Raw genomic sequence first — 22,555 nt, forward strand, 5'->3', positions numbered from 1 at the left:
TGCTCCAAACTGTGGCCCTAAAAAGACAGCAAATCTTCCTTTCAAATGGATTTTGTATCCCCACATTTATATGTTAGAGTAGGCATATAAAAAGAGGAGATTAAATGTAAGTATTGATGTCTCCCTGCCATGAAGTTACGTGTCCTTCTGGTCAGGAGAGATTAGCTTGGGGGATTCAATGAGTTAATTCCTTCACCTTGGGAGACCTGGACGTCTCAATCCTATTCAGAGCTGGTGAAAATGAAGAGGTGGTTAAATGTAACCTCTCCGGGAGGGTTGCTAGCCCAGTGCCAGTGCCTGCAGCAGGCCCTGACTCCTGTAAAGGGAAAGGCTCAGACCATGGAAAAAGCAGTTGTGTTTTGAGGCTTAAACTGCACCACCATCCCACAAAACCCCAAATTATGGTGGAGGGGAGAAAAATATATTTCTACATTTGTAGCAGAGATAATACTAGAAACTTGAGTCGTAGTTAAAAGACATGAAGTTGATGTCACACTCCTGTAAAAAATTCCAGCTTTACTCAGGAATTGGCTGTTTTTCCTCGTATTTCAGCAATTAGGTCATTGAAAAGTATAGCTAATAATAGAAAGTCTTGGTGATCTTTGATCTGAATAGGGTAAGTAAGGAGACAGGGTGCTTAAAATTAATGTATCTGTCCTATTTGCCTATTTTTAAGGGTTCTGGAGGAAAAAGGTGTTGTACAAGTGCCCCTGGTGGCTGGATGTGGCTGTGGCCATGCCTCATACTCTGTTCTTGTAGCCCTGGATAATCTGCCTTTTTTTTTTTTTTTTCCCCCTCTTGTTACTCCTGCCTCCCTTATGAATCCCTGGTAGGTGAATGGTTGGAAATAGAAATACACCCACAGAGACCACAGCCTGGAGTGAAAGTAGTGAAGAATCTCTTCAGTTTCCATGGCTGCCTTTGTGTCAAATATTGTCCTTTTTTTTTTTTTTTTTTTTTCTTTCCTGTATTTTTAGCAATTTTCAGCTTTCTGTGGTGTTTGTAGAATGTCTGGTAAACTGTGAATGTTTTTATCCTCTTACAGACGTGGCTGGATCCTGCCAAAGAAATAAAAAAGCAGGTTCATGGTAAGTAGATTTAATTTATCATGTGTGAGGGGGTGTGGTTTCTCCCAGTGTGGTTTTGGTGAGCCATCCAGGGGGCCCAGGGATGGAGAGAGGTCAAGTGAGCGTGGCTGGCAGGGATCAGCCCAAGTTCAAGCAGTCTGTGCATTCTTTCTGGCCTTCTTAAGATCTTCTTAATCTAGATTGAGGAAAAAATGTCATTTCCTTGGCAAAACAGCTTGAGATGTTTTTATCTGAAGCAATGTCAATGCAGTGCTGAAATGGGGATGTGCTCCTTGCTGGAGAATAGAAAAATGGGTGTCAGTGGGAACCTCTGAAATCCTAAAGGAGATTGGGAGACCCCAGGCAGAATTTTATTGTGGAACAAGGTTTTATGGACTCTGAGGCTGTTTTGGGGTCCAAATAGGGGCACTGGAATGATAAATGGCTTGAGAAATACCAGCTCAAATACCAGATGCTCTCCCAAGTTGTGTTCTAAGGTCTGCTAGCACTGAATTAGTTCAAGATGAGGACAGTGTCAAAATTAAATATGTTTTAGAGGCTTTTTTTTTTCTCTTGGGAGCAAGTCTGACTGCTTTAGAAGTTCTGGGAAGGAAAATACTGGTTTTTGGATCCTTTTGGTGGGAGGCCGAGGACAAAGTGTGTCATTAAATGCAGATTAGGGGGGCAGTGCAAGGCCGTGGAGTAGGGAAAGCTCCTGGTCTTACCATCTTCTCTTGGAATCAGTAGCAGGGTGCATGTGAAGGGCAGGAGCTGCTCCATCCATAAAATTCATCCAGTGAATGTAATGAATGTCACCCTGCTGTGAAATCTGGACCCCTGGGGATGGGTTGAATAGCAAATTACTTGATTTTACTTGAAGTGAAGGTATTTTGCATGTACATACGAATGTGTGGACACCAGTGTGTGGTGGTTTAGGTAACCTCTGCTCCCTTCATTGTCACCTTGGAATCACTTGTTTTGAACTGTGTGTGATGAAAACAACATGCCTTGTGTTTAGTCCCGGTTATGGCATTGCATAAGAAGTAAATCCAGGAATGCTCCATTTCCCCTGTTGCCTGTGTGAGATTGGGATGAACTTCTGAGTGAGTTAAGTGCAGGGGTAGATCTTCTCTTTCTGAAATAAATCTTATTTTGAACGAGTGTTAAAGGGCACAGCAGGGGGAGATGTTACTATGGAAATCACTCAGGACTAGCTTCTAGTGGGAAATGGGATTGTTTTCAAGGAAAAGAGAGTTACCTCTTCAGCTGTGTCATCTGGGCTGTCCACACCACGTATCATGCCGATTCTATGTGTATTTATGTGAATTCTGACTCAGTTAATGCCTGTAATGGTGCTATACAAGGTTTGCAACAAGGTGTATTTAAGCAATTAGGTGTGGACTTGAAAAGCTCTTCTTATCTTGGTGCTTTCTATCTTCATCCAGAGGTTGATGCTTGTGTTGGGCTAAATTTAAGCTGTGTCTGAGCACCTGATCCCAATGCATTAGGCTGAGGAGTGACTTAGCACAGCCTTCCTTGAACTTTGAAATTTGGGTTAAGCCCATTCAGTTGGTCAACCAACCACTTCAATAATTTATAGCCTATGCCTAACCTATCCCTTTTCGGCCAATGAAGAAACATGTCAGTCATTGAGCTTCTTAGCAATTAATTTATTTTTGTCACAAGTTGTGGTTAATCCAGGGGATTTTCCCTGCCTTGCATTTTTTCTCCTGTTTTTCTTACCTGCTGTAAATGAAATCACATCTTACTCTTACAAAGGTGTTAACCTGCAGCCAGCTGTGAGAGCAAGCAGTATCAAATCAGTGTTGCATCTGCTAAATTCTGAAAATCAGATTGGCTATTCCCAGCTCTTTTTTGTATCAATTGACCATCACAAAGCTGTCCCAGTATGTTTTTTTGTTTTTTTTTTTCTCAAGCTCTCCCTTGTCATTGCAGGAGGCCCCTGGGATTTTACCTTCAATGTCAAGTTCTATCCACCAGATCCTGCCCAGCTAACAGAGGACATCACCAGGTGAGTTATCTGGGAATCCTACTGCCATGTTCTCCTGGATAGGGAATAGAAATGTTTCATATTTAGGTGATTTTCTCTCCTTCAGGAAGGAGATCAGATGCCTTCACCATTTGGAGGGGGTTTGGTTTGCTTTTAGTGGATGTGAGGATGCTCCCACACTCCACTGGAGTCCATGTGTAAAGCAGTGTCATTTATAACTCTGCCATGTGCGTGTTCATATAGAAAAGTAAATTCTTACCTAAAGCCAAGATTTGCTGGTCGTGGTGTCCTTTGCTCCCTTTGCAGAGTGGAGGTGACCTTGAATACCCCAATCCTCCATGCTGTTTACCTTGGCAATAAGTAAAAATTGGAAACAAGCATTGTCATATGTTCATCAGTGGCATAAAAAAAGAGACTGATCCTCAAGTTAATAAATTTCTCTCTGTTTCTGTGAATAGTATTTTCCTTTCTGCCCTCAGGTATTACCTGTGTCTGCAGCTTAGACAGGACATCCTTACAGGGCGGCTGCCCTGCTCCTTTGCCACCTTGGCTCTGCTGGGTTCCTACACTGTCCAGTCAGAGCTGGGAGACTATGATCCTGATCTCCATGGCCCAGATTACATCACTGAATTCAAACTGGCCCCAAACCAGACAAAAGAGCTTGAAGAAAAGGTTGTGGAGCTTCATAAAACATATAGGTAAGGCACGGTGGCTGGAGGACTTGTTTGTGCACAGCAACACAAAATAAGGGAAATAATGGGATTTTCTGGTGTTTTCCCCACCTCTGTGAGATACAGAAAACCTGTGGATGTCCCATCCCTGGGAGTGTTCAAGGCCATGTTGGATGGTGCTTGAAGCAACCTAGGGTAGTGGAAGCTGTCCCTGCCTATGGCAGGAGTGGAACAAGATGATCTTTGAGGGCTCTTCCAATCCAGACCATCCTGTGATTTTATGATGACTCTGTGAGCATTAACTTTTAACAAAAAATCGAATACTTTGGACAAATTCTTTCTAGAAGCAGGAACTCTTTTTTCCTGCATGAAGAAGAAATTACGTTTTCAGTAAGCAGATGGGAAGTCTTGCAATTATTTAGTAACAAGTGGGTTCCCCCCGCCCCCCCCCCAAAGAATAGCCATGAAAGTGGGGTTAAGTTCATGTGCAAATGCAAAATTTACTTGTTTTAACCCTGCCCTTTGCCTTTTTTAATATATTTCTTTGGGATTTATGTAATTTTGGATTGTAGTTTGATCTAGTTTCTCTGTTTATACACTGTAGCCTACAGCCTGTTTAGGGCATTCTTCTACCACATTTAGTGAGTAACATTCATTTCCTAATGAAGGAAGTGGAAGGATTCCAGGTGATCCAGACCTGCAGTAAGTGTTTCCTACTGCAGCCATGACCTGGGCAGGTGTGTCTGGTTCAGGTAGGGTTGAACAACTCCTGAGACTCTCCCTGGTATCAGATTCAAGGGTAAACCTCTTCCTCATCCTATTTTGGACATATCTTCCTAGAAAGGATAGGGTGGAGCAAAGACAAGACTTTCTGACAGGCAGATGGGAGCAAAAGAATGGAGCACATTGGGAAGGGTGGATGTGGGCTGTGGCTGTGACCACTCAACACCTCACTCAAGCCTGCAAATCAATATTTTAAATTGATTCCCCCTCCATTTACACTGAGAGGAGAGGAAATGAGGGAAAATAAGTACTGGGCCTCTGACAATCTTCATGACTTGGAGTCAAAGGCCATTTGCTGTGCTAGAAGTGGTGGATCACAGTGCTGAATTATTCATGGCCTCGTCAGAAGGAGACTTTAATGTATAAGATGTAGTTATATTTAATCTGTCTGCATGTGCAGGAGTAAACAACACATCCCCATTTAATTTCTGGACTATATTTTGCGAACATTAAACTTCAGAGGGTTTTCAGTGGGAATCATAGAATCATGGTATTGTTTAGGTTGTAAAAGACCTTGGAGACCATTGAGTCCAGCCATTACCCAGCACTGCCAAGCCCACCACTAAACTATGTCCCCAAGTGTAACATCTGTGTGTTCTTTGGACATTTCCAGGGAAATCTCTGCTAAACCGTGCTCCTGCTACTGTATTTGCAAAAGCACAAGGCACATATCAAGATGGTGACTGCTCCTGGGGCTTTCCTACAAGATTGTCCTTACAATCCTTTCCTTCAAGATTGTCCTTACAGTGGACTTTGCCCTGTCTCCCACCGCCCTGTCTCCCACCGCTCAAACCTCTATTTACATCACACACAAGATGTATGTGAGTGCTCAGAAAGGAAGACATCAAAGGAGGGTAGAAAATGAAATGTATGCAGCTGAATCCTCTCCCAGCAGATCTGTTAATGTACCTCATACACCAGAAATGTATTAACAGGGACACTTCAATAACGTTGATAATGGCCTCCATTATCAGGATGTCTTTGTTAAATTGTGCCAGTCCTGCAGACAGGGCACCATCTGTTCCCAGAAAACCCCTCATTCATCTGGTCCCCCGGTTGGAATCTCTGCTGAGTGGTTTCAGCTGTCCGTGTGTTTGGTTGGAGAACAATAGCTGGGTTTGGGGAAGTCTGTGGGGAATAGGACCTATCACCTTTTGCTCAGTTGGGTTTCTTCTGCTGAATCAAGTTTTGTCCCCTCACTGCTTTTCCTCACTTCCTTCTCTAGTTTCTTTACAGCTTCACAGGAATAAAGTGCAGCCATGTTATTGGGATGTCTCAAAGCACAAATCTGGGCAGTAAGAGTGATTTCATAATTCATTATCTGGGCACAGATTTGTTTGTGTTAAAAGCAAAAGAAAATCTAATGAATTTCATGAAGTCTGATCTGTCTCCTCTTAAAAACAACAGTTTTGAGAATACCAATCCCTTTCTTTTTCTGCAGATCCATGACTCCAGCCCAAGCAGACCTGGAATTTCTTGAAAATGCAAAAAAGCTGTCTATGTATGGAGTTGACCTTCACCAAGCCAAGGTGAGAACCAGCATGTGTGCTCCTACCTGTGGATTTTGTAATTTGATTATCCTTCCCTTGCAGGAGCAAGTTTATCTGTTTTGGGAAGCTCCTTTGGAAAGAGAGGAAGTACGGAAATACTGACATATAACAGGAATGCCTCAGGCATCCTCCAAGAGAAGTGATTGTTTGTGGTTGCTTATTATTTATATGTCACGGGAAACTTTCCAAAGCTCCTGGTATAGACGGGTCTTTTCTCTGAGTAACTTAGAATACAATATATATTCCCTGCCATATGAGCCTCTGTGCTCCAGGAAATGCGAGATGGGCTCTTGATGAGCCCTTTGGGCAACCAGCAGAACAAGAGAGATCAGGAGGAGGGAGGAGGTTGTCAGGAAAAGTGTGAAAGAAAAGGAAGGCTGGCCATGGAGCTGGGAGCTGGAATCTGGGTGGTGGGGAGATGAATTTATGGGAAGACTAGAGGGATAATTTGGAAGGCAGCTGTTGACATGAAGCTCATAAACCTGACACTGCTTAAATCCTCATCTGCATTCCCAGGACTTGGAAGGAGTGGATATCACTCTGGGAGTCTGTTCCAGTGGCCTTCTTGTTTACAAAGATAAACTGAGAATCAACCGCTTCCCATGGCCCAAAGTCCTGAAGATTTCCTACAAACGCAGCAGCTTCTTCATAAAGATTCGGCCGGGGGAGGTACGATTGGCTCCTGTGGGCTCCTGTCATCCTCTGTTTCCTTGGGATCGTCACTGTGTGTGTGTCCCTGGAACGGAGTGGGGCAGGGTCGAGCTCTTCTCTGCGGGAACGTTTGACATCGAGGTGTCTGATCCCAGCTGAAGCTCCAAGCCAGCTGGTGACAGTGTAACTACGTGTCATCCAGCACCACCTCCTGGCAGCACTGGGTATTCCCAGCATCCAGAGAAAGGCGTGGGAGGTTGACAGATGAAATTGGGGCAGAACAAACTCAGTTTTTGGAAACAGAGCAAGACAATGGCTCTTTGTCTTGCTTGCATTCAAAGAAAATAATTAAAAATTAGAATTAGATTTTCATCTAAGTGCAGGAAGTAGGGAATGGATGCATTGGTGCTGCCTCTCATGAATGGGGAAATCCCTGGAGCAGCCTGGTTACATCAGGGAGAGAGGCTACAATGGCAATCCACCTCTTTCCTCTTCTTCCTCCTTCTCCTGCTTTGACTGCCATGATCCAGCCTTGCAGGGAGGTCAGTGTTTGACCTCAGCCGACAGCTGAGCAGTATGACAGGGGCATAAACGCACGGCATGTTGCTCTGCAAATCCCTTTGCATCCTGAGGGATGCCTGGGCTAGTGGCCAAGCCCTCTCTTTCCTCTGACCTGAGGTCCTGATGCACATTGTGGGGCAAGTTCAGCAGTGTGTGCCACACAGACCAGGGTGGTGGGCTGGGGACTGGGCTCTTACCACAATTATTTCCTGCTATACTGAAATAACTTATGCTTTCCACAGCAAGAGCAGTATGAAAGTACAATTGGGTTCAAGCTACCAAGTTACCGGGCAGCAAAGAAGCTCTGGAAAGTATGTGTTGAACATCACACCTTCTTCAGGTGGGTTTTCTGAACAGTAGCCTCACCCTGAGTAACTTAGTGCTTGAATTTAACTATTGAAAATGAACATTGTTCCTTAGCTTTTTGGAAAAATGGGAGAGAAGTGATTTCAGGGACAGTAGGTGTTTATTTTGCGGAAATTTTTTAAGCAAGTTCTGCATTGTAAGACCCATAAGACAGAGATCTTTGGGTCATGAAGATGTGAGACATCATTAGTATGTGCATTTCCTTGGCCACGTGGATGCAAGAGACTCCTTTAATTTCTATTTTAATTCTTCTTCACATGGCCCTTCCCGGATTTGGAGGTGTGATTTTTAAATGTGTGTGTCTTTCAGGCTGACTTCCACTGAGGCCATCCCAAAGAGCAGGTTCCTGGCACTGGGCTCCAAGTTCCGCTACAGTGGCCGGACGCAGGCGCAGACGCGGCAGGCGAGCGCCCTGATCGACCGCCCCGCACCCCAGTTCGAGCGCACGGCCAGCAAGAGAGCGTCCAGGAGCCTTGACGGAGGTGAGTCAGTCCCTGCTGCGTCTTCTCTCTCCCTTCTGGAGTCACCAGGATGCAGAAGTACTCCTTAAGGAACACCTGGATTCCCTGCTGTACAAAAACACAGGCTTAACTTGTTGCTGTAATACAAGACCTTGTTCCTGTCCCTTACATGTTTAGGAATTACGTGCCTGTAGGGAGACTGAATTGGTGCGCAGTTGGTTAGAGCAGGGTGCTGATAACACCACAGGAATGAGTTTGTTCCCCATATTGGCCATTCACTTAATGGTGAAAGTTAGACTCCGTAATCCTCATGGATCCCTTCCAACCCAGAGTATTCTGTGATTCTCTGATTCTGAATTGGACTTGATGATCCTTGTGGGTCCCTTCCAACTCAGAAAATTCTGATTCATCATATAACCTTCATTCACATCAACAAAACCACCCAACCAAAGCAAAAATTCCCCCAACACAGAACAAAAGTGGACAATTTGCACCTAATCCACCCCTTTTGCCTTCACCACAATTACAACAAGAATTGCCCATGATCATTCTGCTCTCTATCATTGCTCAGTACTTTTGCCCATTACCTCTCCCAGTTTTTATCCTTATCTCAATATCACAGCACTGTGAGGTCTGTTATGGGTAAATTAACTCCATCTCAGGCAGACCCAATACAAAAATGCAAATCAAGGGTGGTCGCAGCAGAACTGACTGATGAAAAGAATTTAGGTAGGTGCTGAAGGCTTATGGCTAAGTTCTGCTTGTAAAATATTTCTTCATTTGATCTCAAAGCATTTTCCTTTAGAAAATCAGGAATTAAGCCATTCTGTTTGTTTTGTTTAATATGACTTTTTTAAATTCCATGGTTTTACATGAGGGAAAGATTTTTTTGCCACAATAGAAACTTTTTCAATGTCTCTTAAAGTGATGCTCAGGTTGGAGTTGAGATGTGTCAGTCAGATGGGCTCATCCCTGAGATTTTTAAAAGAAATTGGTAGCAGTGGAAGAGGTGAGGCATGGAAAAGGGAGTACCTAAGTTTGGTCCACATGATCTATGTCACAGGGTATTAAGATCCAGGGAAAGAGGAGCATCCCTGTGCACCATGGACACCTGCCTGATGGAGCAGGGACCTGCTTTGATCCTTCAAGTTTATTCTGCAGCCGGGGGAACCAGGGCTGCTCAGCACCCCATGGCCAGCAGCAGCCAGGCTGTTCCTGCTTCTGGGCTCAATGACATCCTGAGCCTGGGTTTTATATTATGGAGCTGGAGGGAAGGGATGGTTCAAGCTCCATAAGGCAGCAAAGCCAAATTCCAGCTTCCCTGCAGTCCGGGCATGCGAGATTCCTCAGGCACAGTGCATAGCAGCGAGGGAACCAGTGCTGCTGGTTGCCCGTTGACCATGCCATTATGACCCCAGATGAGTAGAGAAATCACAGCTGCAGTGCTACACCTGGATGTCAGAGCTGGGAGAAGAGCAGCCTGGGAATGTGACACTCCTACCCCCTTGACAGCTGCGCCTTTGCCATGCGGGCAGTCATTAACATGTGCCCCGTTTCTTCAGCTAAACGTGCGACTCAAAAGATTGAGTTCAGAACCATAGAGGAAGAGAAGCAGAAGGAGGTGGTGGTGGTTGAGGTTCCTGAACCAAAACCTGCGGATCAGATGCGAGAGAAGCCAGGTATAGCTGTGGTGGTGGCTAAAACTCTCTGCAGTGCCTTTCCTGTCCTCTACATGCTCATTCCTGACAATTTCCAATTTTCACCAAATTGGCTGGCTTTCTCTCTTAATTTCTTTGCAAGAAGAGTTTCCCAGTGAGAGGAGACACAGCCCAGCTCTGGAAGACTCCTTAAATTTCTACCTTGCACCTTACTAGACTGCAGTTCTTGTGGGGATGTGGGGAAAAGATTAGGATGTGCTGGCACTTGAGAACTCTCTTGTTAAATGTCAGTAGTTTTGTATATATGGTTTTGAAAACTTAAAGTTTTCAAGTTTTGATCTTGAAACTTCTCGTGAAGCTTCTGAAATTCTTCATTCCAGAGCGTCCTTGCCATTTTGGGTTGATTTTTTTTTTGATGTTTGAGAAATGCTACCCATTTTTGCTCTGTGGAGCTTATATTTCTCTTAGAATAGGTACTGTTAATAAATATGAATGTCCTTAAGAGGTGTGTAGGTACAACAGCATGATTGAATACTCATAGGTGTATCATAGCAGCAGTGTTGCAAATATTTGCAGTCTTACTCACTTGGATAGTGACCACCTGTGCTGTGTTAGGGCTGGAGATAGTTCACATGCAAATACTTTGAGTATCCTCCTACCAGCCAGAATTTTTTGACTGCTTTACTGCTTTTGACTGCATGACTGCTTTTCTAGTATCTAGATCAAGTTTTCATGAAGTGTGGCAAACTTCCTCTCCATGTGCATTCCTTGAGTCCTCACTAATCAGCATTTCTTGCTAGGGACAGCCAGATGCTGTAAAAGCAGAAGTTGGGGAATTTCAGACACCAGAGTAGATTTGAAGTTGATCACTCAAGTACATTTAATTAAAACTGCTAGGTTTTGGATAGATTTTTTTTGTCTGGATGTGTTTTTCCTGGATTTTGACAGCCAGCACCTGCCTCCCTCCAGACTTTGCAGGCAGAGCCCTTCCTAGCCACACTCAAGAACTGTTCATGTGTCCCATGTCTCCTTTCCTGGGCAAGGAGCCCATAAAGCTTATTTTTGTGTTCTTTCCTCCTCTCATCCAATACACTGTTGGGTCTGACAGCACTAAAAGGACTGGCACACAGTTCCATGGTGGAAAATGACTACTGAGCTGCCTGCAAACCTCCTTGCTGTTCCCAGCTATTGAGAAGGATCTCCTCACTCCTTGCTGTGGTGACCATCATGTATTTGTGTGGGTCCCCAACCCCCATTAACACCTGCAAACCTCTTTCTAGCCAAACACACTCTTGAAACTTTTGAAATGAAACCCATTGCAGAGGAGGAAGAGGAGGAGGAGAAGGTAGAGGTCGTTAAGGTTCCTCTTGTCAAGCCAAAGTCAGTGGAGCTGGTGCAGTCGCGGTCAGGTACAGCTGCAGTGGTGTTTGGTGGCAGTGGCTCCTGTGCTGATGTTGCTGGGTTGAAGTGATGCAGTGCTGTAGGACAGAGGTTACAATGGTTGTGGTGGTGTTTGCTGACACTAAAATCACTCCTGGCTTTGCTGTGTGCTGCTTTTCAGGGGTGCTCTGGGTGCAGTGAGGGGGTGCCATGCCCTGACTGTGTGTGGAAATGAGTGTGCAATGGCCTCTTAAAGCTCCTCGCATACTGTCCCTTCTTGTGAGGTTTGTTCCCCTGAGCTGCAAGAGCGTACAGTGCCTGGAAGTCAGGTTATGAGATCTGGGACTGCTGGACATTCCCTATATTCCACTTTATTTCTTCACTAGGGAGCTACTGCTTGCCTGGTTGGGAAAAGATGTCAGAGCAACATCACTGCTGCAGACAGATTCATATTAATCATAATTGAAAGTAGAGTTGATTATTTGTTGCAGGAAGAGGAGATTGAAGCTATAGAAGGAGGTAACTGGGAACATCACATGTTTCCTCGGTTGCTATGAAAACCACTGGAGAAGAGTCATGGCCCCAGGGCTGCCAGAGCTCCAGGAACATTTGGACAATGCTTTCAGGCACTGGGTGGGATTGTTGAGATGTTCTGTGCAGGACCAGGAATTGGACTCGATGGAGCCTTTGGGTGTTTTCCACCTCAGCAGATTCCGTGATCCTGTATTCCACGGGATTTGTGGCAGCAGATCGGACAGCAGCTGGTGTCAGACCTGAGCATATCCAAGGCTCTCCTGCTGTAGCTGCCCCTTCTCATCCACCTCCTGTACCTTCCCTCATTCTGGCTTTTCTGCTCCCAGTAGGGACTGTTGGTGAGGTGATGTCCATGGTGATGGTGTTCAGTCATAGAATTCTGGAATGGTTTGGGTTGCAAGGGACCTTAAAAACCATCCAGTTCTAACCTATGTTTTAAATCTCAGTGCTTTTTACTGTGTTTAAATCATGTGTTAAAATAATCAAAGGCAGTTAATCATGAAAATGTAACTAAAATACAATTCTGGCAGCCCAGAACTCATTGTTGGATGGCACAGGAGAAGCTTGGTGTCTGTTACCATTTTTGCTGCATGTCTTGATACTCTGGGAGAGCAGCAAGAGAGATGGCCCTGCGGATTTACTGGTGGCAATATTTCTTTTGCTGCTTCCTCTTTAAGGTGGCATTTTAACACATACATAACTTTTTTAGCCAAACGTGATCTTGGCAGTATTGAGATAAGCCCAGTTGAAGAGGAGGAGGAGGAGGAAGAGAAAATTATGGTGGTGAGAGAACTAGAGCCATTGCCGAAGGAGTCAGGTACCACCCCAATGACAGCTTTGCACTCTCAGCATCCTCCTCATCCCAGCCATCCCTGCCATCTCACCTCTGTACAACCTTCCCAGCAGCTGTCACTGCTTCCGTGACATGAATACACTGGGACACAGCACCGATTGTCCTTTGAAGAGGATAACACAGTGTCTGGGTCACAGAAATGAACTGCTGTGCCAAGGAGCAGGGAGGGAGTGGAGCTGGCAGTGATGGGGTGGGTTTTAAGGTTGTTTACAACAGGATGTGATGTCCAGGAGTTTGTCTTGCAAGTGTCATTCCAGTCTCTGGAAATTCAGAAATCAAAAAAAAAAATTCTTTTTTTGCCTCCACCTTGTACATTTTTGGCCCCATGGACACCTTATTCTCTACATATTTTACTAAGACACGGATGAGATGTTGTTATCTTTTCAGTACATGAGGAATTCTTACTAAGGAGTTGCTTGAAATTACAATTTTTATTTTAACAGCAAATTTTCTGTGGGTGACTGGCTGGACACGAGTGACCTCATGTTGGCTGGAATATGATACACAGTATAGTCCTGCTGCAAACTGTGATTTTGGGAATGTGAGATCACATCAAAGATATTCTTTTATGTGACAGGGTATCTTTTTAGTGAAACATCCCTAAAAACCAACACCAGGAGAACCAAATAGCTCATTATATACCTAGGTGCACACAGGAAATTAATTTGGGCTTGCTTTGTCACACAGCTTTGGCTTGACTATTTCCTTGGGGTTGGGCAAATCAGGAACTGAAGTAGGCAGTTGATTTTGTGTGGACCTAGTGCTTGTATTCACAAATGTTATCCTCTGAAAAGATGATTTTTGGCAGCATGCTGTTCTGTTCATTTCTGCACTGTCACTGGCCTGGAGGTGCTGGGTATCTGCCCACTGTGCTGTCTTGAAGATATCCAGCTCAGACACACAGCCCCAGCCTGCCTTGAAACCCACCGGGAAGTTGTTGAGAAGTTTGCTGGAGCAATGCTTGTTGATTGTTTTTGGGGAAGGGGTGGGGGTGGTGGTAAAAGCCTGTGTTTTTCTTCCAGAAGCCATCTGTTTCTGTGTGAGGAGATGCCCATGGGTACAGAACTCCTCACACTGTGTCTTTTCTAGTTGCATTGGAATGGAGTCCATGTCAGTTGTGTGTAAAGGACCCAAAAATTGATGGCACAATGTCAAAAATAGATTTGCCTTTCTGGTGTGGCTTCTCTGCAGAGTGCAAGCTTGCTTTTTGTAAACCATCTGGTATGGGGTTTTATTTGATTTTATTTTAAACCGTCAGGAAAATAATCTCAACTCTCCTGTACTAAATGCACAAGCTGCTTTGCTCAACATCTTTATTTCTTTTAGCTTTTTTTTTTTCATCCTCCTCCTCCTCCTTCTCCCTTTCTTTTTAAATGACAACACTGTCATTTACTTTGCACAATCCTTTGAAAAGTTACCTGCTCTGAACCTCGTCCCTGTCTGTTCCCCATTCTCAGCAGTGGCTGTGATAACCCCAGAACGGAGTCCCCGGCCTACCTCAGCCCCAGCCATCGCTCAGAGCCACCCTGCAGAGCCAGCCCCAGCTAAGTCCATTGTGAAGGACGTGGCCACATCTAAAGTAGGGAAGGAAACAGCAAAATCTGATGTGAGACGTGAAGAATTTCCACTGGAGAAACCCGAAGAGCCAGTGGATGCCTCAAAGGTAGGTCAGAGCGGAGTCTCTTGGGAAGAGCTAGGCTGGAGCATCGCTCAAGAAGGTCACCCCAAAGCAGCAACTCTGTCCTGGGAGATGAGGGGTTTGATCCCTCATCCATCATTGTCCCTGATCCCTCAGGATCATCCTCATCCTGGGAGATGAGGATGATCCCTCATCCCTCAGTGTTGGGTGGGAGCAGGCACAGGGGTCTGGGTGCCAGGGAAATTCCAGCTGTGACATTCGGTGGAAGAAGGAGCTCCAGGGCAGTCAGGTATTGGTGGTTGTAGTCAAAGCAAGTGCAGCCTGCTGATGGGTGGTTAAAAACACTGGCAAGAGCTGCACGGGATCATGGAACTAGAGTTCAGAGCTCACCCATGGCCAGGCTGTGCCCCCTGATTCCTGGTATGACAGCAGGAGGGAATTCCAGTGAAATCGGTGATAGTGGATCTGGTCTGCAGCCCAGTGCCAGAGTGTTTTTCACCCTGATAGGCTTTTGCTGGGAGAGCTGGTAATACAGTGCTGCAAACTGGACTAAACTTTAGTTGAAAATGGCACTGGTGAGACCTTGGGGAGTTTATTGTTTAAATTCAGTACTTTTAATCATTATTTGATCTTTCTATAAATGTCTGAGTTCTTTGCTGGGGTTGATACATGTGTGCTCTTCTAAGAAGTTGAAATAATGTGCAAAATTATTGCTGCTTTACAGTGTCCTTAATATTCAGCAGATATTACTGACTTATTGAAACCTTGCAGTGGTGCAGCAGAAGTGTTTGCCTTGAGACACAGTTTTCACATTACTCCAAAATTTAGCTGTTCTCAGCATTGCTGGAGCCACATAATTCTAAACATATCACACAGTGGGTCTTGTGTGAGTATCTCCAGGGAAGATTCCTCTTAATTAAGGTTTGGAGATGGAGGTGAAGAAAGGGCAGTTGCTTCAAAAAATTCCATGGCCTGCATGAACAGTAATTTTTAAATGAAACTGCTGAAAGGAACTTCAGATTGGCACTGTGGGGTGGGAATCAGAGCACAGAGATCCTGCCCTGCTGTTCCTGCCCAGCTGCTCCCCCTCCCTCATGTTACCCTGAGAACGAGGAAATTTTACTTATGCCATCTTACTTATTACAGGTTTTTTTCCTAAATGCTTAAACATTTGATTTTTTTCCCCTTTAAACATAGATGTGGGAGGAAAATGTGGATTTGAACATACTAAATTTCTGTTTCTCCAGTGGAGCTGCATCACTTCTTTTAATACCCACTGATGCTTTTGCCTTCAGAGTACATGGCAATCTAGTTTCCCTAAAATACTTCCCTTAGAGTGTTAAGACAATCTTGGCTCTCTACTTATGGACAGGAAAGAACCTAATTTGTGATGTCAGGCTTGGTTTTGTGACTATGCCTTTTCTTACTGCCTCCTCCAACGTAATACCTGCGATACAACCAATAATTTCTGGTTTTGAGAAGGTCTATTTTAATTTGAGCATGTTGCTTTGTTTGGATTTTCACTGGGAGATCCAGCTGCAGATGCCATTTGAAAACATTGCCTGACCAGCCTAATGCAAGTGGGAAGCCCTTCTTCAGAAGCACTGGAGAGCACTGGTTTCAAATACAAATAATTCTCAAGCTGGAGGAATTATTTAACATGCTGTTGACTAACAAAGTGCTGGGGAGCTGCTGTGTCATTAACCCCTGCCCAGGGCTGCATGTTGGTTTTTGCATGTTCCCCTAGCACTTCAAAACCAACTTTATGCAGCTGTGTTTGGAAACTAAATGGTTTCTTGAAACAAATCTACTAACAAGAAATGTTTTTACCAATTTATTTCTTAAATGTAGGTGAGGAAAACACACACTGAGGTCACAGTCCCCACCACGAATGGTGCCCAGCCCCAGGTTTGTGCTAATAATTCAGTTTAGGTTGCTCACTTTTTTTTTTTTTTTTTAACCAAGGTTCAACATAGTTAAATGAACCAACAACTCTTTTTTTTTTTTTTTATCACTGCCCAACAGCAGCAGCCTGCAGAAAAAGAGGAAGAGCTGATAAGAATGAGGAAGGTTAGCCATTTTACCCTTTCACCGGCCAAATTTGACATATCATTCATGCATATGTAACCTGTTTAAAAAGACAGTGCTCCAATTTCTTCATGGGCTTTGGGTTGGGGGGTTGGTTTTCTTTAAACTGTCAAATACTTGATTTGAAAATTAATAGCTTTTTGTCCCATAGACAACCTCATTGCTGAAATTACGCATGTTGAATGTTCAAAAGAAACACACGTGGTTTGATTTATGAAATTTCTTCTCTGTAACAAATTTAGTTAGAAACTAAATGTAGCCTGCATTGCAGGAAATGCAAATCAAAAATCAGGAGAAAGCTTCTTTGGTATTGATTAAGTAATAGGGAAACATCCAAATGGGAAAGTGGTTAAGGTGCAGTTGCTGTGCACATTGGGACCTCGTAAAAGTCCCCCCATGCAGTGCAGCCTCAAACTCAGGGGTGGATCTGCATCTCTCAGGAACCTGGTGTGGTGACTCTGCGAGGCTTCCACAGAAAACCAGGAATTGTCTCTTTGTGGCCAGAGCCAAGGCCCCCTGGGAGCTGTCTCTTTAAAGGACTCATTGCATCACCCATTCTCCATGAGCCCGACCCCCGTTCCCAGCGGGAATTCCCACCCCATGCTGCCACAGCGCTGCACTCCCAACGCTGAGTTAACTTTTTAATTTGCCGATTTATCAATCCCACAAGATCAACGTTTTAATTTTTTGTGCTTTTTTTTTTTTTTGTTTTGTTTTGTTTCCCCCTTTTCTTTCATTTTCACAGAAGAGATCAAAGAGGCTAGATGGTGAAAACATTTATATCAGGCATAGCAATTTAATGTTGGAGGTTTGTATGAACTTGAAGCTTTTTTTGAGTTGCATTTGCTAAACCTTCTGCATCTGCGCTGAGCTTCTTCCTCTTCTGCTGCTGCCCTTGTTTTTGCATGCTTTTGCATGAAAGATCTTTTGATTTGATTTGATTTTTAAATTATGCTTCTTCTGCATGGTGACAGTAAACATGATGATGTGCAGGCCTTCTTCCTTCTTCCTCTTCTGACTTTCGTTCTCTCATACCTCCCCAAAATACATGATTGGCAGTGCTCAGATCTGCTCTGGGACCCACTGGCTGCTCAGGGGGTCATGGATTGTAGTGCTGGGCTCATTGACCAGTTTTTCACTGCTTGAAACAAATTATTTTCCTGGGGGAAAAGCCAGTCTGTGAAAATACAAAATTCAGGATAAGCTGCTGGTGAAGTTGGGGCAGATTGCCTAGAGCAGCTGTGGTTGTCTCTGGATCCCTGGAAGTGTCCCAAGGCCGGGTTGGATGGGGTTTGGAGCAAGCTGGGATAGTGGAAGTTGTCCCTGCCCAGGGCAGGGGGAGACTGGGATGGGCTTTAAGTTCCCTTCCAACCCAAACCCTTCCAGGATTCTGTGAAATTGTCCAGGCCACCACAATATCCGTGTTGCTTCAGGCAGGAGGGATCTTTTTGGATGCTGCAGTGGTGTTTACAGCTTTTCCATCCTCTTCCCAGCCTTTTTTGGCCTTGCATCACCTCATCACCCCTGGGCCTCATCCTGCCTCAGTGCCAGGTCCCTCTGGATCTGATAGAGAGGCTCAGTGGTCAAGGGTGACTCATCCTTCCACATTACAACTCCTTCCTTTGGATTTGGAAGCCCTTTCCACTTGTTTTCACCTAAGCTCAGTCTCAGAACAGACCATGCCAATCATATATTTTATTTTCGTTAATACACTCTGTTATGGGAGATGTTTTGTGGCTTCTGATACTCTGGTCCTGTGTTACGTGCTTCTACTCAAACTTGCAGCACCAGCAGCTTGTAGGGTTTCCCTGGTGATATCTCTTGAAAGTGGAGTGTACTAACTGCCTTCTCATCAGAATGTTCAAAGTATTGCAGTTTCTGTGTGGGTTTCTTGGGGTTTGTTGGTTTGGTTGTTTGGTTTTTTTTTGACTGCTACAACATAGAGCTTTGAGTGACAAGTGAAGGGTCTGCACATGATAGGCAGAGTTCGGCTGCCGCCGGAGTGCTCTGAAGACTGTGCCTGTTGCTTTTTCACCCAATTCAAGCAGCTCCGATTCCCCAGCCCCAAACAGAGCTTTGTCATTGCCTCTAACCTCTTTTTTCCCATCAGTGCAATACTTGACTCCAAGCCCTTTCCGTCTCTACTCCCCTTCCCACAGTTCTGTTGCAGGTGCTCCAGCCCTCCCCTGCAATTGGGCTGACCCAGCAGCTCACCCCCTTTATTACCTTTATTTTTTTAATCCATGCACTTGGCAGATCAGATATTTTCCTGACAGACCTCACCCTCCTGAAGCTGCCTGGTGATTTCACTGAAAGCCTTTTAACGCTCCGCAAGCACCAGCTTCCTGCAGAAAGGGTGAAACAGGAGGAAGGGGGTGATGCTGAGCAAGCTGGCTCCTCAAGGTGCTTCCCAGACCCGGCTCCACGTAGCTCCTCGTGGCTGTGGCTCCTCTGCCAGCCCTCCCAGGCCCTGCTCCTGTGCAGTGTTGGGAAGCCAAGGTGGTCCTTCTCTCTCCTCTGAGCCAGGAGCAGCTGCAGGGTTCTTGGACCAGGCAGGAATTTACCCCAGAGTCCACAGCAGATTCATTTCTATGTTTTTTTCCTACCTAACAGGCACTTGCCTTATACTTTCATCTAGGATAGAAGCCAAACTTTGTTATTTTCCCCCCAGAACTGTGCCAAAAAAGTAAATATTGTTAAAGAGGCATTTGGGGTTTAGCCCTGTGGAGGGAGGGTGATGTGTCCTCAGTGAGTTGCAGGAATTGAGATTTTTGGGAGGGCCCTCCTTCAGGGATGCATTTGCTGTCCCATCTTCTAAAATCAATGGACTGAGTAAAACCTAAAAGCACAAAAAGAGTGAAATTTCCTGGTGATGCTTTTACTGACCTTGATTTCCCCTTTTCTTCCTGCTTTTTGGCCCCATCCTGAAAGTTGTTTGCCTTCTGCAAAAGCTTTCCTTTCTAGAGCCTCTGGTTTGCTTGCAAGGAAGAACTATTTTTAACAAGTTGAGTTGCCTTGAAGTATGTGTGTTTATGCTATAAACTGGCATCAAACAGTAAAAATCTGACTTTTTCCAGATGAAAAAAATTAGCAGGAGTTTCTTGATTGATCCAACATAAAATAAATTTTCAGTTTGATTTTTTTCAAAAAAAAATTATCTCATCTTTGTTTCTGAAGTCTAAAACTGCCTATGATAGCTCCTGGAGGGATGAGATGAGAGGGAATGGAAAAAATGGTAATGGGGATATTCTGGAAACAAAGATAATTTCTGCTAGAAAAAAAGAGAAACAGGCATGAAGCGAATAAATAAAATTGAGAAAACATTTTCTTTATCATCAATTATATTAATACCTGGAAATACTCAGGCTAGCAGAGGGTAAAGAAAGCAAACATGCAAAATTTAAAGATGTTAAATTAAATAACCCAAAGAAACATAGTCTGGCAACTTTAAAAAATCCTGTTTTGGGAAAATCCATTATATTCCAGCTCAGCTGTCGCCTGGTTTGGTGTAGCTTGATATAAACCACTGGCATGTCCCGCTGCTGGACAAGACCATGTTCTGGGCTTGCAGTTTATCCCAATTGATCAAAGAGGAGGAGAGAGGATGCTCCCTTTATGTGTTTGCAGTGTGAGCACAGTTTGGGAAGTTGTCAGTAGCTCTGTTAAGTGCAGCTTTGCTAAGCACAGCTTAGGCAGTCCCGGGTCTCTCCATGTCCCTTCACTTATCCTGTCCTTTTGCTGATAGGATCTAGATAAGACCCAGGAAGAAATAAAGAAGCACCATGCCAACATCAGTGAGCTGAAGAAGAACTTCATGGAGTCCGTCCCAGAGCCTCGGCCGAGTGAGTGGGACAAACGTTTGTCCACCCACTCCCCTTTCCGAAGCCTCAACGTCAATGGGCAGATTCCCACGGGAGCAGATGGAGTGAGTACCTCGGCATGGGGTGTTCCAAGGGCAGCATTGCAGTGTGGGATTCAGCTCCCCTTAGCTTCTGCTTATTTTCAATTTTGATGGTTAGTATTGACTTGTAACATGTAGAATGTTCTCTGAGAAAATCGAAGCTTTAGTCATAGTATCATAAAAATGTGATTTTTGGTAGAGAAGGATGTAAGAATTCCTTAACTGGTATTGATGGAAAACTACGTTTCCTAGTGTTGCTGTCAATGTCAGATGCTAGAGAGCACTTCCCATGGCTGGTTTGGGGACTGGGTCATTCCTGGATCTCCCCAAAATGTGGAAAAAACCCTGACAAACCCAATATCCAAAGACCTAAATTATTACTTCAGAGATAGCATTGCAGATAACCCAGTGGAGAAGCACTGGGATGGGATGATGTTTCCAAAATCATTTTATTCTCCAGTTAATCTGGTATGTCATTGAGTTTAGACTTGCATTAGGAGCTCCAGGTGCTGATCTGCTTTGGAGGCTTTGAGAAGACTCCTCGGGTGGCCACAGCAGGGCTGTTCAAACATGATGAGAATCTCCCTTCTTCCAGGAACTGTGTGTTAGTAACCACATACACTCACAGTTTCTCTGCTAATTTCCTTAAAATGGTAATTTTTCAAGGAAAAGCCAGTCACCAGCTGGTTTCTTCTTGGCTAACAGACATCTCTGTGTCATACTGGTGGCAACTGGCTCAGATTTGAAATCTGCGAGTAAAACTGTAGTTAGTGCCTGTGGTAATCAGTCTTTTAAATGGTAAATGCAATTTCTTATTACAACAGAAAAATTGCATCCTGGTTACAAGTGGTGGCAATTGAAGACTCTCTTGGTTGAAAGCCCGGTTTTTCCCCTTCCTTCCCACAGCCCTGCAGATGAACTAGTATTTCATGTTCAAACAAGGCAGATACTTAATAATCAGGAAATAATCTTTCAGTGGATAGAGGGGGGTACATGTACGAGGGGTTTAACACCAAGTTTACTACAGGCTCCTCAAAGCTTGGAGTAAAGCCAGGACAGCTAAAGGGCTTTTTTTGCCTACTAGAAAAATGAGATCCCCAAAATGAACTTACTCAGGGTTGGTTTTTACAGAATCTCAGAATGGTTTCAATTGGAAGGGAACTTAAAGCCCCTCCCATCCCTCCCCTGCCATGGGCAGGGGCACCTTCTGCTTGTTCCAGGTTCCTCCAAGCCCCATCCAGCCTGACCTTGGACACTTCCAGGGATCCAGGGGCAGCCACTGCTTTTGTGGGCAACCTGTCATTGGGATTACCTTGTTTGACCATGGATAGACTTTACCCTCTGTGGCTGAGCCTCAGCATAGATTCCTCAGGAGTGTGGGCAGCAGAGCTCTGCTCACAATGCCCAGTGAGTGGGACAGAGCAGAGGCTCTCAAGCTCTACAACTGCAGTTCAAGAATGTTATCCTTGGTTTTTATGAAGAATTTCTTGCAAGGTGACCACACTGAGACCTTGGAGGGCTGCTGGTTACCATAACTGGGTGGTGTGGGCTTGTCCCACCTATGGTGGCAGTGGGTCTGCAGCACTCCAGAATTGGTGTCAGCCCTAGATTTGCATTTCTGGAAGTTCCTTCTTAATCTGTTTCTCCTTGAAATTATCTCACTCTGAGGTTGCTGTGTCTGCTATGAGCCTCCAGAAATGCATCTTCCCCAAGCACTGACTGGGGAGAAAGTTTTCCCTCACCTGCATGTGTTGAAGGATCATAAATCAGATGGTAATTAAGGATTGTAAATCATGGTGCAAAGCCATTGCTCCTGTTCATGATGGTACTTTCACCCTGCCTTAGTGGCTGAAGGGTTTTTTGACAAGGACCACTTTGTCAAGTGCTATTCCTGCTATTCCTGCGTGTTCTGTTATGAGACAACTGAACCTTAACACGCTTTGTGTGTCCAGGTCAAGAAAGTCACTGTCCCATCTTCTGAGAGACAGGTTGGTGGGCTTGAGGTAAAGCTGCTGCTCTGATCTGTGCTTCTGAACCAGACTTGCTATTGCAATGGCACTGAGCAAAAACTCAACAGCAGCTGCTGGATAACTTTTTTTTTTTTTTTTGGCTACATGAAGTAGTTTCATAACTCACACCCAGAGGACTTTGGCACTGCTGCAGCTTTTGCAGCTTTCAATTTTTGCTTATTTTGGTGCATGGCTGGTTCGAAAAAGCTGCATGACCAATATAACCGTGTATTCGGGGACAAAAGCAATTCTGAAAATTTAACTGTTCCCTGTTCTTTTTATGTTGTCTTTCTTTCTGGTTTTTGTTTGTTTGTTTGTTTTTGGGGTTTGTTTTTGTTTGTTTGTTTGTTTTGTTGTTGTTGTTTTAATAAT

General features: G+C 44.5%; 1 protein-coding gene across 39 annotated transcripts in view; it reads left to right on the plus strand.

Annotated features, from left to right (window-relative positions):
- EPB41 (erythrocyte membrane protein band 4.1) overlaps positions 1-22,555 on the plus strand; it is a 110,848-nt gene that overhangs the window by 67,020 nt on the left and 21,273 nt on the right. For 10 of the 39 annotated variants that reach the window (XM_038160742.1, XM_038160743.1, XM_038160763.1 and 7 more), the window contains 15 exons: positions 1,046-1,088; positions 3,024-3,099; positions 3,558-3,776; positions 5,974-6,061; positions 6,599-6,751; positions 7,537-7,634; positions 7,970-8,142; positions 9,684-9,800; positions 11,060-11,188; positions 14,004-14,209; positions 16,037-16,093; positions 16,211-16,255; positions 17,019-17,081; positions 20,019-20,198; positions 22,127-22,177. In XM_038160742.1, the coding sequence (XP_038016670.1) occupies positions 1,046-1,088; positions 3,024-3,099; positions 3,558-3,776; positions 5,974-6,061; positions 6,599-6,751; positions 7,537-7,634; positions 7,970-8,142; positions 9,684-9,800; positions 11,060-11,188; positions 14,004-14,209; positions 16,037-16,093; positions 16,211-16,255; positions 17,019-17,081; positions 20,019-20,198; positions 22,127-22,177 (1,698 nt within the window). The remainder of the gene's footprint in view (positions 1-1,045; positions 1,089-3,023; positions 3,100-3,557; positions 3,777-5,973; positions 6,062-6,598; positions 6,752-7,536; positions 7,635-7,969; positions 8,143-9,683; positions 9,801-11,059; positions 11,189-14,003; positions 14,210-16,036; positions 16,094-16,210; positions 16,256-17,018; positions 17,082-20,018; positions 20,199-22,126; positions 22,178-22,555) is intronic. The other 29 variants (XM_038160744.1, XM_038160746.1, XM_038160768.1 and 26 more) reach the window with 17 other exon arrangements.

Source organism: Motacilla alba, chromosome 23, assembly GCF_015832195.1.
Source record: "Motacilla alba alba isolate MOTALB_02 chromosome 23, Motacilla_alba_V1.0_pri, whole genome shotgun sequence".
NCBI lineage: Eukaryota > Metazoa > Chordata > Aves > Passeriformes > Motacillidae > Motacilla > Motacilla alba.